This window comes from Vanellus vanellus, assembly GCF_965231255.1.
Source record: "Vanellus vanellus genome assembly, chromosome: 1".
In the NCBI taxonomy this organism is placed as follows: Eukaryota; Metazoa; Chordata; class Aves; order Charadriiformes; family Charadriidae; genus Vanellus; species Vanellus vanellus.
In genome coordinates this window covers 10961246-10974537 of record NC_138905.1, presented here as the reverse complement: position 1 = coordinate 10974537, position 13292 = coordinate 10961246, and the positions used below count along the sequence as shown (strand labels likewise).

General features: G+C 37.2%; 1 protein-coding gene across 1 annotated transcript in view; it reads right to left on the bottom strand.

Annotated features, from left to right (window-relative positions):
* Positions 1 to 13292, bottom strand: part of PCLO (piccolo presynaptic cytomatrix protein) — a gene marked incomplete at both ends in the record, with an annotated part of 381090 nt that overhangs the window by 57577 nt on the left and 310221 nt on the right. Inside the window, 4 exons of the mRNA XM_082487957.1 lie at positions 3030 to 3212; positions 4444 to 4638; positions 5675 to 5855; positions 9254 to 9325. Of these exons, the coding sequence (XP_082344083.1) occupies positions 3030 to 3212; positions 4444 to 4638; positions 5675 to 5855; positions 9254 to 9325 (631 nt within the window). The remainder of the gene's footprint in view (positions 1 to 3029; positions 3213 to 4443; positions 4639 to 5674; positions 5856 to 9253; positions 9326 to 13292) is intronic.

The following is a 13292-nucleotide window of genomic DNA, read 5'->3' as shown; positions in this document are numbered from 1 at the left end:
ACACAATTAATAACTGACAAAATACGTCCAATAGAAAAGGTCATAGGAGTCAGAAGTAGAGAAAGATTTGTCTGGGACATTTTAAGAATGACTGAGGGTTCTTGTTTTGTTTTTTTCAAGTGCCAATTCAAGAAAAAAAAAAGAAGCTATTGAGAGACTAGGTTAAAGGAGGAAGCTCTTTCTGAGGGTTTTCTTAGGTAGACGAGAATGGATCATCACTCACAGAATAGAATTTTTCCCATCATCCTTGTGGAAATCTTGATAGATTACTACCACCTTGTGTGCGTGGGCTGAAAAGAACAAAGTTATTCTAAAAGATGCTGTTCTCTGACAAATTCACAGAGAAATAACCGTGGAAAAAAATAATAATAATCATGTTGTGGATTATCTGTAATGGCTTCCTTCATAAAGGGCTTTGAGATTCAGTAATAAAAAATTACTAACTTGCCAAGATGGCTGTTCCAGTCCATAAAACCAGTTCATAATGGGTTCTTTTCCAGGTGCCAATAAAGTAGGCTGTAATGGGGATGGTTACCACCACCATGCAGCATCCCTGTAAGAATGGATTTGCAATAACTTGGACTGATGTTGCCCTAATATTCATTGTTCACAATAGTCTTAACTTTTAGAAGTTTTAACTAGTGAAGCCTCTCCTTCCTTCATCTCCTCTTCCTCGTGCAAAGAACTCTATAAATTGAAAGCTGTTTTGAGTATCTTTGGGGCTTTTTCTATTCAGGGTCATAGTCTCTTCTCATTTTACTTACATATTCCACAAAACTGCAGTTAACTAATCTTGCTTTTTGTTCCTGCTGAAATGCATGAGATCCATTAACCTCAAAATGGTAATTATTGACTCACCTCATATGAATAAATTAGGACAAACTAGTTTTGGTAGAATAAGAAGAAGCCAAAACTTCTCGCTGATCTGAAACCAGACTTGTAAACTTTGTGTAGGTGACCATGCATTGTGTATATTTGTCAGAAGTAGAAAGACCAAAGTACCATGTCTCTTCATAGTAATTCTAACATCACTTATATATTAATGATATTAATGTGGGCTCTTATTCCCATAACTCTCTATGATGCTTCTAATATTGCTGAGCCAAATGCATATCAATATATATCCTTTTTGCAATTTTAGAAGAAGCTAGCATAACAGTTCAGTGGCAAGTGTACTTGAAGCCAACAGCTTAGCTATTTTCTTATCATAAAAGTCTATGTGAACCCTGATTCAACAACATATCACAAGCAAAAGTTTTTTGCATTGCTTGTCTATGCCAAAAGGCATCACAGGACTACAAGTATATATGATAAATCTCTACAGACAAGGCATCTCAAAAGATCATAAGAATTATTTAGAATAGAATAGAATAGAATAGAATAGAATAGAATAGAATAGAATAGAATAGAATAGAATAGAATAGAATAGAATAGAATATTTCAGTTGGAAGTGACCTGCAACAATCATCTAGTCCAGCTGCCTGACCAGTTCAGGCTGACAAAAAGTTAAAGCATGTTATTAAGGGAATTGTCCAAATGCTTCTTAAAGACTGACAGGCTTGGGGCATTGACCACCTCTTTAGGAAGTCTGTTTCAGTGTTTGACCACCCTCTCAGTAAAGTGCTTCCTAATGTCCGGCCTAAACCTCCCTTGGTGCAGATTTGAACCATTCCCACACATCCTATCACTGGATACCAAGGAGAAGAGCTCAGCACCTCCCTCACTGCTTCACCTCCTCAGGAAGCTGGAGAGACCAATGACGTCACACCTCACCCTCCTTTTCTCCAAACTAGATAAACCCAAAGTCCTTAGCCACTCCTCATAGGACATTCCTTCCAGAATTTGATTTCTATGGTATATGTCCCAGGAATAGGATGCGCCTTTCGCTCATGATGCTTGAACTAGTAACATGACATCCTCTGGCCTCTGCCTGAACTGAGGGTCTGGGCTTGAGCTGTAGAGGAAGACAATATGTCTGTGGGTGGATGTACACATGTGCATAGATAGATGGATTTATGGAAGAGTTCTTAAGGTTCTCATAAGAAACAATTTGTTATTTCTATATACAATGTTTAAAATTATTTGTTAAATTTGCCCTTGTTATTTAGCTGTTCTAACATGACACTAGTTCTCTTAATGACTTGTTGCCTTTAGGGTATATTGTTATCATTCCCTCTTTCTCTCCTATAACCAGCTCAACCAGACCATGTTGTCTACAGTGTGCAACGGTATTGACAGAAAAGCCTTCAACGAATCATGAGAGCTCAGGAAGGGATTACAGCACAAGAGAAGATCTGGGAGTCGAGTCTGTGAGTTTATTAGGATAATCCCTCAGATTCCGTGGAAATAAACAAAATGCTCCAGAAGTCAATAGAACAGTGCCAATTTGAACCAATTGAGATTCTGGCTCTTTATTTGTGATGAAGGGAGAAATTAGTGCTATGTGATATTTAAGTTTGATGTATAGGTACCTAGAGGTAGAAAATAATTTTTTAAGAGGCTGATAGGAAAGTTATCAAGAGATTGAGGTATACATGGATCAAAACTTTCCTTTCCACTGGCGGTTTGAAAAACTATCTATGCTAATGACTTTTGACATAATGGCTATGTTGAGAGAGGAAAAAGATATTGTTAATGTCCCAATTAGAATTCCAAACCCAAAAATGTTCAGTTACGTTTTTGTCACAATACAAGAAATATCCAATCATGCTTAAGCAGACCGGCTTGGATGCATGCTTTTTATTAGGCAACAACATGAGCAAAGTTACATCATTTTTCAACAGAAGTCTAAGTCCTCCAGTGGAATGGAAGCGCACAGGTTTGTTGTTTGGTAATGTTTCTTAGCACAGTTTTTCATAATGGATTTATGTGCTGATGTGGAAAAATCAAGCAGAGTTCTTGTTTCATGTTAACATTTACAGCACTTAATGGAGGGGTAAAATAAATAATTAAATATCTCAATGAATTAGTAGACATGGCAAGAAGGGTTTGGGATGCGCTTGGTTTCTTAACCATGTCTTTCTGCTCACCTCCTTCAGGCTTGACTGGTCCATCAGACATCACTTTCCTGAGGGCTAGTTGGCTTTGGTCTTTGTTGTCACTGGCTGGTGGAGGCAGATTGTCAGACTGAGTTCTTTGAATAGGGAGGACTCCTGCTATGCTGTGTCTGTGCTGCTTCCTGGCATGATTAGACTGACCGCTTTTATGTGCTGCTGTGGCAGTGTGGGTGAAATGGAAACCCAGAGTATGTATCCTCAGATGGAACCAGCTTAAATGTTATTCATGCAAACAGAAGTGTTTTTTTCTGTATTTAAGTAAGTAGTGTTTTCAAACACCAAAGAGACACTACATGCACAGCATTAAAGAGTATTAAAACTGGCTGTTTCTTTATTAATGATGGTGAAGACAAGGGAAACAATTTTCCCCCAGTTTTTGCATTATACCATGGTAAGTTTATGGCATATCAACAAATCCTGAAGACAAACACAATGATTCCACAGTCAGAAATTTTATTTTGCCATCAACTAAACTCTCAACTAGCAATCAGATACTGGTCTGAAGTATATTCTGGAGAGTAATCCTTTTCAATGGAAAAGTTTTAATTTATTAATCTATTTAAAGTTGAAATCTATCTTGACCCTTAATCAATCCATGGCACAAAAATTACAAGAAAAATTGAACTATGACACCTGACTTAACTCCCTTTGACTTTACTAACTTGATAACACTGTTGAAATCTGATGTTGTTAATGGCTTTGTGTGTTTAATGGTTTTGCACTTAATGTGTTTAACATTTTCACCTATTGCTGTTCTGCTCATCAGTAACATGATTTTATCTGAGATATTAAGAAGGTTGCCTTATATTTCCTTTCAAAAAAAATTAGATATTTACATTCATGTTTCAAAAATAGAAATCTCAGTCATGTAGTTAAAAAACTTTTTTCTTTAACTTTAAATATTTTATTGTGTATATAGTACTGTCTTTCCTGATTACTACCTATAGGTATATCTTGTTATTGTTAACGGGCTCTCAGTACTTGTATGCAACTTGAAGAGCTGGCAGGCAGGCACCTCTCTGCAGGTTTTGATTACTTCATTGGTAGTTAATTAGTGACACCAAAACACCACTACACAATGGAACTTTCTGTGAGTCATGCACAGCCATGGAACATCATGGACCATGAGTGAAGGGACTGATGGAGAAACAGCCAGTTTCACTGCAGTCTATATAAATTAAAATAAATAAATAAATAAAAGACTTCTAAATACAAGAGTATATTGTAATTATATGTATTCACACACAGGCACACAAAGACATTGAACAGAGTGAGCACAGTGTGCCAAGAACAGAAAAAAAACAGCCAAAAAGGGAAGGACAGCAGGGAAAAAGGCAACAGATGAACATTAAGCTGCCATGCTGAGGAATTTATTTGCGTCTTTTACTTGGTTGAAGGCGAAGCTGTTGGACAGCTGCTTCAGCAGCGGCGATGGCTGCCCCAGCGTCTTCAAGGTGAGTTTGAGTGACGCTGGTTTTGCTTTGGCTGCGGGATGGACCGTGAGAGCGGAGATGTCCTTCAGAGGAAGATTTGGAGCTCCCTGGACTGCTGTGGGATTTCTCAATGGTGGGCACCTGCATGTCTACCAAGAAAATGAAGCAGCACAACTGTTGCATTTGTTAAAAACAAACAAACAACTTAATCTTTTTTCTCTTGACTGGCTTTTCGAGCTGCATTCCAGAACAAGGAATAAAGATTAAGCTGTGCAATGCCAGTCAAAGTCTTAGGATACATCATGATTAGGAAAGTCTTATGAAGCACCATTTTATGAAGCACCCTGGCCCAGCAAATAATTAATTTCCTATTGGAAAAATTCTATCACCTGTGATTTATTTTATTCTGATGAATGCCCTGGTCAAAACCATAGCCTAACTTACAATAGCTTCTATACTAACCTCTAATTTAGATATAGATCTTATATAGACACCAATCCCTAGCAAAACATTACACAGAGAAATAGAGAGGAGATGGAGCACAGTCTTATCACTCTGAGGCTCTCATACCGATTCTATTTGGGATGGTTTTTGCTTTGATATACTGTGTTCTAAGTGAGCAATGGGCCACCGACTACTTAGTATAAAAAAAAAAGTAGAGATACACTTCTTGGAGCAGGAAACACCGAGATCAATTCTGCTTTTGTAAACACTAGTATAATTCTACTATATCAGCTCCACTGATTTCCAATACAATTGAGATATGCGTATTGACTGAAAATGCATATGCATTATTATAGCTTAATAGTTATTCTATAAAATATTAATGTGACATTCCCAGAAGATAAATTGCCATAGAATATTTAAGGAAGATGAAAACTAGAAAGCTAAATATGTATTGAATTTGGCCAAGGCTACCAGAAAAATGGAAAGGGCACAGAATCTATAGTAGACGTGCAAAGCACACAGAGCTTGTAAGCTGCTGTTTTAAGGACACAATTACTCGGTAAGCCGGTTGGCACCGATCGAGCCAAATTAAGCCTTGGCTCCAATGGATTGATCACATAAATACGTTTTTAATAACAGTGTATACAAACTTCATAGCAGTAACCTTATTTTTCTACTAGAACTTCCACACAGCATCTGGGCAAATATGGCATATCAGGTGCACCAAGTCATTCCTACCCTTGGAGGGGTCTGGGAAAATCCCATGACTTCTGCTTTTGATGACAGATGGTTTTGGAGATTGCTGGCTACTCTGTCCAGAATGAGATTTCCCATGATCAATGTTTTCACTCTGTTCTTTCAGAGGGTACCACCGAGGAGTGTTGTCAAGCTGAGAGACGCTGGATAACTCAATCAATACCTATAAATAAATCAAAGTACAATACATGCTCCGTATCTGATCTATTAATGATTGTGCACAGCAGAAGAGTCTACAGTTGTGTTACCGGAAGTTGCAATCAAATGTAAAAAGTTAAGGGTATAAGGCCGTGTGCTGACAGATTCAGGACTCTACCCGTGCGCTCACCTCACCTGACATAAGCCAGCTGTGATCCCAAACCCACATTTGTTAGCATATCGATGTGTCTGAACTAATATGTCTTCTCAACAGGACCTCAGTAAGGACTATGAGCTTAGACATAGCTCCATACCAAGATGGCTAGATAATCCAAAGGGTAGCTTGTGAGCACTAGCTTGAAAGCAAGACTAAAAAGACATCTAGTCATTCTGTCTCTGTATAGACATATCCTAATAGAAAAACGGGGCAGTGTTATTTTCTCCTCTTTGTCAGTGTTCATAAAGGGGCAAATAATTCAATAGTTATTTTTAATATGGCCTTCAATAACACGAGACTGGTGCTTGTTGATTCTTTTAAAAAATCAACATACGCAGAATTTATAACAAAAAGAAAAGAATACGGATACCTTTGCACTTCACTCAAATAGCAGAATTCAATAGGCCATTTAGGCCTCAAACCTTCACTGAGAAAAAAAAAAGGGAAATGCAATTGCAATATGGAAATTAGATGAGCAAGTTGGCCAAAAAACCCCACCATTGTAGCTAAAATCTGCTCTAGGCTACCTGCGTTGCTAGCAGGAGTTTTGTGGAATTTCTTTTTATGAAACAGAAGTGAAAAAAAAAAAGAGCAGTGGGACCAATAAAGACCCTTCCTCCTTTAATGGTATTGCAGATGAGAGGGCCAAGGGACGTGAAGTACTAAAGAGTCATCACAGAGTCTGGAATGAAGAAAAGGACGAAATAGTCTTGCATTTGGCTCTATGCTAAGAGGGTTAAAACTAATGTCAGGTAGGAAAAGTTTTAGAAGTGCTAGACAAAGAAAGTGTGCAATTACCGAAGGGAACCATGCCTTTGTCAGATTATTACAAGACCCCGAATAAAAGAAAGCCTTTTCAGTTTGAGGAATGGGGAAATCTCTTGCATCTGTTTTATGTTGTGTTTTTTTTGTTTGTTTGTTTGTTTTTGTTGTTTGTTTGTTTTTTGTTTTCTAGATTAATAGCCTTTTTTCTTGCCTTTTTTCTTTCAGCTTCATAGGTTGTATATGACCTGGCTTGGTCTGGATGGTTAGGTGTATACTTAATCATAGAATCATAGAATCATAGAATGGTTTAGGTTGGAAAGGACCTTGAAGATCATCGAGTTCCAACCCCCCTGACATGGGCAGGGACACCTCCCACTAGACCAGGTTGCCCAAGGCCACGTCCAGCCTGGCCTTGAACACCTCCAGGGATGGGGCCTCAACAACCTCTCTGGGCAACCTGTGCCAGTGCCTCACCACCCTCAGAGTGAAAAACTTCTTCCTAATGTTTAATCTAAACCTGCCCTCTGAACAGAATAACTATTTAGCATGATCCCCGGTGTGATTTTTGGTCACTGCTTTGGGAACAACTTAGAAGACAGCATGGTGTGTGTCCAAAGAGAGCAACAAAGCTGGTGAAGTGTCTAGAGCACAAGTCTTACGAGGAGCGGCTGAGGGAACGGGGGTTGGTTAGCATGCAGAAAAGGAGGCTGAGGGGAGACATCATCGCTCTGCAACTGCCTGAAAGGAGGTTGTAGCGAGGTGAGGGTCGCCCTCTTTTCCCAAGTAGCAATTGATAGGATGAGAGGAAACAGCTTCACATTGCACCAGGGGAGGTTTGGATTAGATAAGGGAAAAAGGGTTATCAACCACTGGAACAGGCTGCCCAGGGAAGTTGTTGAGTCACCGCCCCTGGAGATATTTAAAAGATGTGTAGATGTCATGCTTAGGGACATGGTTTAGCGGGGAACTTAGCAGTGTTAGGTTTATGGTTGGACTCAATGGTCTTTTCCAACCTAAATGATTCTATGGTTCTATTCTATGATTCTGTGATTGAGAACTGTTCCCAAAAGTCAGTATAGGCTAGGGGCTCTCCTTTGTAGGAGAAGAGGGTTCACATTGCATGGATGTGAGCCATGATATGTCACTTGCCATCCGAGGCATGCAAGTGGTGCTGGCCCTATTCAAGCAAGTCCTTAGGGCACAATTTGGATATCCCATATTTGGTGTTATGGTGTTGGATTCCTCTGGACATCCTGGCCCTGAAATACACTGAATAGTTTTTTCCATTACTTTTTTTTCATGAAGAACTGTTTTCATATTTAAGTCTGCATGATTTAATAAAAAAAAAAAATAGTTCTAGAGGTTGAAAATATTTGAAAGCAAAAGTTTAAATCTTCCTGTAGAAGCAGCTGATGGAGCATCCATTTTCTAAATGTCATAAGTAATAATGATGTAAATATTCCGTAAAGCCCTGCATTTGGACAAACATGCTGAACCCAACAAGAATACTGATGCAGTATGCAGGAAATAAGTAATCATGTAGCTGCTTCCTATAATTTTTTTTTTTTAGTAATTGTTCAAATAGTGGCACTGATTGTTCAGTTTTGTAGTTACACAAAGGGGAACTGGAGCTGAACTGAGTGCCTTTTTGCAAAATTTAAATGCAGAATGAGCAGAGATGCTCTGAGTTACTCTGTATATGAACAATCTATTTTCCTGGGCTTCTGTTTCTAATTATAATCCTCTTTTGTAATAAAATTTTTAATTACTTTTTTAAGACCATAGTTATAGCGGGTAATTCTGTATTACACGTGCATACATACATTTACTTGCTTTTAAAAGAGAGAGCATACTTCTTCCCATGATCACTCATCTCATTTATTATTAATTATAAGATTTTGCCTTCAGTCATACTTTGGTAACGATATTACTATTTTGTAGTGTTAAAAATGAGACCTTCATCAGCAAGACCAAATTACTCACACTTGCAGATACTTGTGCATGTGCTAAATTATGGCTTGATGGCAGAATTTAATCCTTTAATCATTTGCAAAGACTGAGACCTCCTTAGTCTTCCAATGTCATGTTAAAATCAAGGCAGACAGCTTATCAGTCATAACAAGAATCCTCCATTCAGTCACTGTGAAGGGTGTTACCACCTCAGACTCAAAAAAAAATTTAATTTTCAGTGAAGTAACATTGTGTTGAGTCCTAAATGAACTTTCCCACAGTCTATTGCGAAAAAGGGAAGGCATTTTTCATCTCTGAATGAAAGAAATCATGACCATTTGTTATGAAGTCAGCAGTAAAACTGTGATGTAACAAAGGTTTTACTTAACTCATGTACCATATGTCAGAAGCAAACAGTCTCCAAATACCAGCATGCAGTTATTCACCTTTCTAACTAGTCAGGGTTATAGAGGAGAAAAGAAGATACTCACTTCACCAAGGAAGTCATTTGAGGAGAATCTGTCATAATCCCAGACAGTCACTTCCAGTGTTTTCTTTTTCAGCTGCAATTTAAGTCAAAGGATAATTAACCTCATTGCCATCATAAACTTCAGATCCAGTCTTTATTCTTTACCTCCTCCTTGTACCCTTTTTCATAGTGACAGCTAGGTAGCTTTTGTCCTCCCATCAACCTGGATCTCAGAGAAATAATTTGAGGCTATTATTTGTTATCAAGACAAATGGGTTTGTGCTTGGCCCTATTTAGGATTTTCCACAAGATGTTTTTGACAGAATGTGTGTCCGCTACCAGAGCCAAACTGATATTTTAAAGCCCCATCTTTGTATTTCTGCAGCTTTTCTAAGCATCAAATCTGAGTTGTCTGAACTCAGACATCTCCTTAAAGTGCATTTGAGCGTGAATTCTGTATGTATTATTTAAAACACCCTATTTACACAATCTCGTCTGTGAAGACCAGGCTTGAATACTGTTTCAATTCAATATAATCAACAGGGCTCTGCAAGTGATCCAGACACACAGGACAAGTTGTTCTGTTAGGTATTAACGACAGCCATCAAAGCCCATTATCTGCAGACCTTGTTAAGCATGCTAGCTGTGTCAAGCACCCTTTTTACAGGCTACGGTAAGTAAGGTTTTTTATATGATAAGATAATGCAAGAAGACAAAGACGACCTTGACCAAAGCAGTTGACCTTATTGGAAAGATTGACCTGAATGTCATTCCAGGGGTCTGTGGGGACAGATGGGGAGAGGATTGATTCCTGGTGTTGTGTGATGGGGCAAAAGGCTAGCAGGTGGCTGGAGAGGCAGTAGTAAATTTGTATGGCTTGAAAGAGGGAAGGACAAAATCCTGGGGCTATGAGGTGTTTGTAAAGTCAAGGTGAGAAGTTGCAAGTGAAGAACTTGTTGCACGCTTCCAAGTGTTACTAAGGGAAAGAGGACTCTTCACATACTTGAATACAAAAGGTCAGACCCAGAAATCTTATGTGATAATTGAGATCATCGTCCTAACAGAACAACGTGTCACTCACTGCTCTGACTATTCATTGGCTGCTTGGGACAAAGAGACAAAAAAAGATCAAGTAATTGTTCAAAATCATAAGCTATACCACTTATGTACTTAATACATACACTTGCAGGAAAAACACTGTTTGCTATTTACCTCCATTGCCCCTTGGTTTAATGCAACACAGATTCGGACAGTTCTCAATAACTTTAAATTCCCTTTAAATGATAATGTAATCTCATTATTATGGACTTGAAATATTTTCTGCTCCCAGCCCATATTAGAAAAATGAGCCACTATACAAAGTCAGTGTCTTTGAAAATCAAGTTTAAATCAGCATATCCTGGAAAACCAACACAAAAGGGAATTGTACTACTTTTAGCATCAACAATGTACCCTGTAAGCAGGCAACAATGTGACTTGAAAGCTAAGATTAAAAAAAAAATATATTTGAGAGCAATTTGTTAATCTTTCTCTGTTTTATTCCTCCATAATTAGGCAACATTCTTCTTGATATTTCTTTTTAAAAATATCCAGCAAAAAATTAAGGAAAAAGTTGAACGAAAAATTTCTCTTACGAACATCTCTTACAGAATATTTATAAAGCTGAGTTCCTTGACTGAATAAAATTCCTTTTCTTTCCTGTTTCAAGGCGGTATTGAAACTGCAATGTGAAAAATAACCTGAAAAAATGAGCTGAGCAGCCACTAGCCCATGTTACTTTTAGCTTCCTGGATGATATAATTTCCTGGTAAATGCTATACTATATACTTTTACTCTTTAAAAAAGAGGAATAGGATAAATACTTTTCAGAAATGTATTGTCTCGGTTGTTGCTATTTTGGGAGGACGTTGTCTTCTTGTTTCAAGCGATGACTGTGCGAGGACAGAAAGAAAAATGTGTAGATTCAGGAAAAGAATAAAACCCAAAAGATTTGAAGGATTTTTGGTGGAAAGAGGAAAAAGAATTTCAAGTAACCGCAACCCTACTTTGCTAGCTTCTTTGCATTAGTATGATAATAAAACTGTGCTGAAAACTTGCAGTACTCTGAATTTCTTTGCGATATCTATTTTAAGCTTCTTAGCTTAATAAAGCTTTTATAAAACATTATGACAATGAAAAACGATCAAAAGAGCTTTATTAGGCAGAGTGCATGAAATGAGTTTCAAAGAGGAGGAAAATTTGCTTTTCTGAAGATATATTTATGTACCACTATTGAAGGCAAAGAACACTCAATGGCTAGTGATTTTAAAAGCAGCCATTACACCATCACAGCAAAATAGGGTTCTGCCTTACATCATCCAGTTTTAGGTCATGAAACCAGAAGTTCAGATCCACATTAGGAATTTAACCAACAGCAATACTGAAATGGTTTGCAGAAACCCACTGTTCACCTGACTGTGGGTTTCTGCAATTGGGCAATGTACCAACAGGAAAATAAGAAAGTGTCCCTAAAAGAAGGAAAGCAGTTTATACATGTTGTGAATCTCAGCTGAGTACCAAGCACGTTATGAAAAAAGTGTTACTAAGCTGCAATTAATTTCAGGCTTTACCTTGTGGAAAAATTAAAAATAAAAAAATAAATAGAAATGAAAAAAAAAAAACAAAAAAAAACACAACAAACCACCTAAAAGCATATTACTGCATGTGAACTCCAATTAGCTTTAGGCTGGTGTGGACAACCATCATTTAAAGAAAATGAAGGAATACGCACAAAAATCCAATGTGAATATTTTCTCTTATGGAAGACATAACCAACACCACATGTACAAAAGTGTCTGTTTCTTGTTTTAATTGTCTAGAGATAACTGAGTGTTGTTACGGATAATGCAGGTCCATGTAACTAAATGTGCATGAAATATTTAATACATATTCCTTCAAAATCTCATACAAGGATTTGTATGAGGAAAAAATCAATTTTAATGCAGTTTGTTTTTCTCCTATACTGAAAGTAAATTCCTATAATTGCTTCAGAAATACTATAAAAATTGCAGTCAATCAGGGTATTTGATGAGTGGAAATGAAAGTGTTGTATGACATCATACCTTATATTTGTGTTTACATTCCTATTTAACATTTTATTCTACTCCTCTATATTGCTGTACTGCAGCCCATGGGAGGACAAAGAGACTTTTGCTTGGTCACTTAGAAACTTTCTCCTGTCCAAAATATTCAGTAAGATTTAAGTACCAACACCTTACTGATAAAGAAGAAAGCTTTTCTTACTTTTGGAAATAAGACAGAGGCTCCCACGTGACTCAAGGATTTTGAAAATATTACTCTTTCTAAATATATTACTATATAATTTAAGGACATGAGCTATAGCAAAAGCTATTTGCTTTAATGAATTATATCCATCATTTAGGGAAATACTTTTATTTGCTTTCTGACAAGTAAGAAATTGAGGCAAACAAAGCCACACCTTATATTGTGGTCATACATTATATCAACAGCCTGACCAGCAACAGAATTTACATCTTTTGCCATCTTCTCCTTAAATCATTCTAATGTTTTCTTTTATGCTCTGAGTAGGTATTTGACTTGAGTTAGCAATTATTATATAATATTTGTAATGTGTGTACTCGGCCTTCCTCTCAAACTGTAATTATCTCCACATTATTACTTAACAAAACCCTTAACTTACTAAATAGTCACAGTTTAATTTATTTTTTCTCCAACTGTCAAAGTAGAATTTGCTACGTGATAAAAATAATCATTCTGACCTTGAAAAAGTCTGTTTCATTTCAAAGAGTGATCTATTTCCCATAATTATTTTCACTTTAATTTCAGCTAGGTTATGAAAGAGAAAAGGAAAATGAAAAATTGTACAACCAGCTAAAGTCTAGACAGTGACGTTAAAAGAACTATATTAGGAAATATTTAATAATACTTATTTGCTGCCAGCAAGCAACCCCTGCTTTGATGGAAGGAAAGGAAATGCTTCTTTGAAGAAATAATATTTATAAAGATGCATGGATTTATGGTATGACTGCTAACTCTGTATA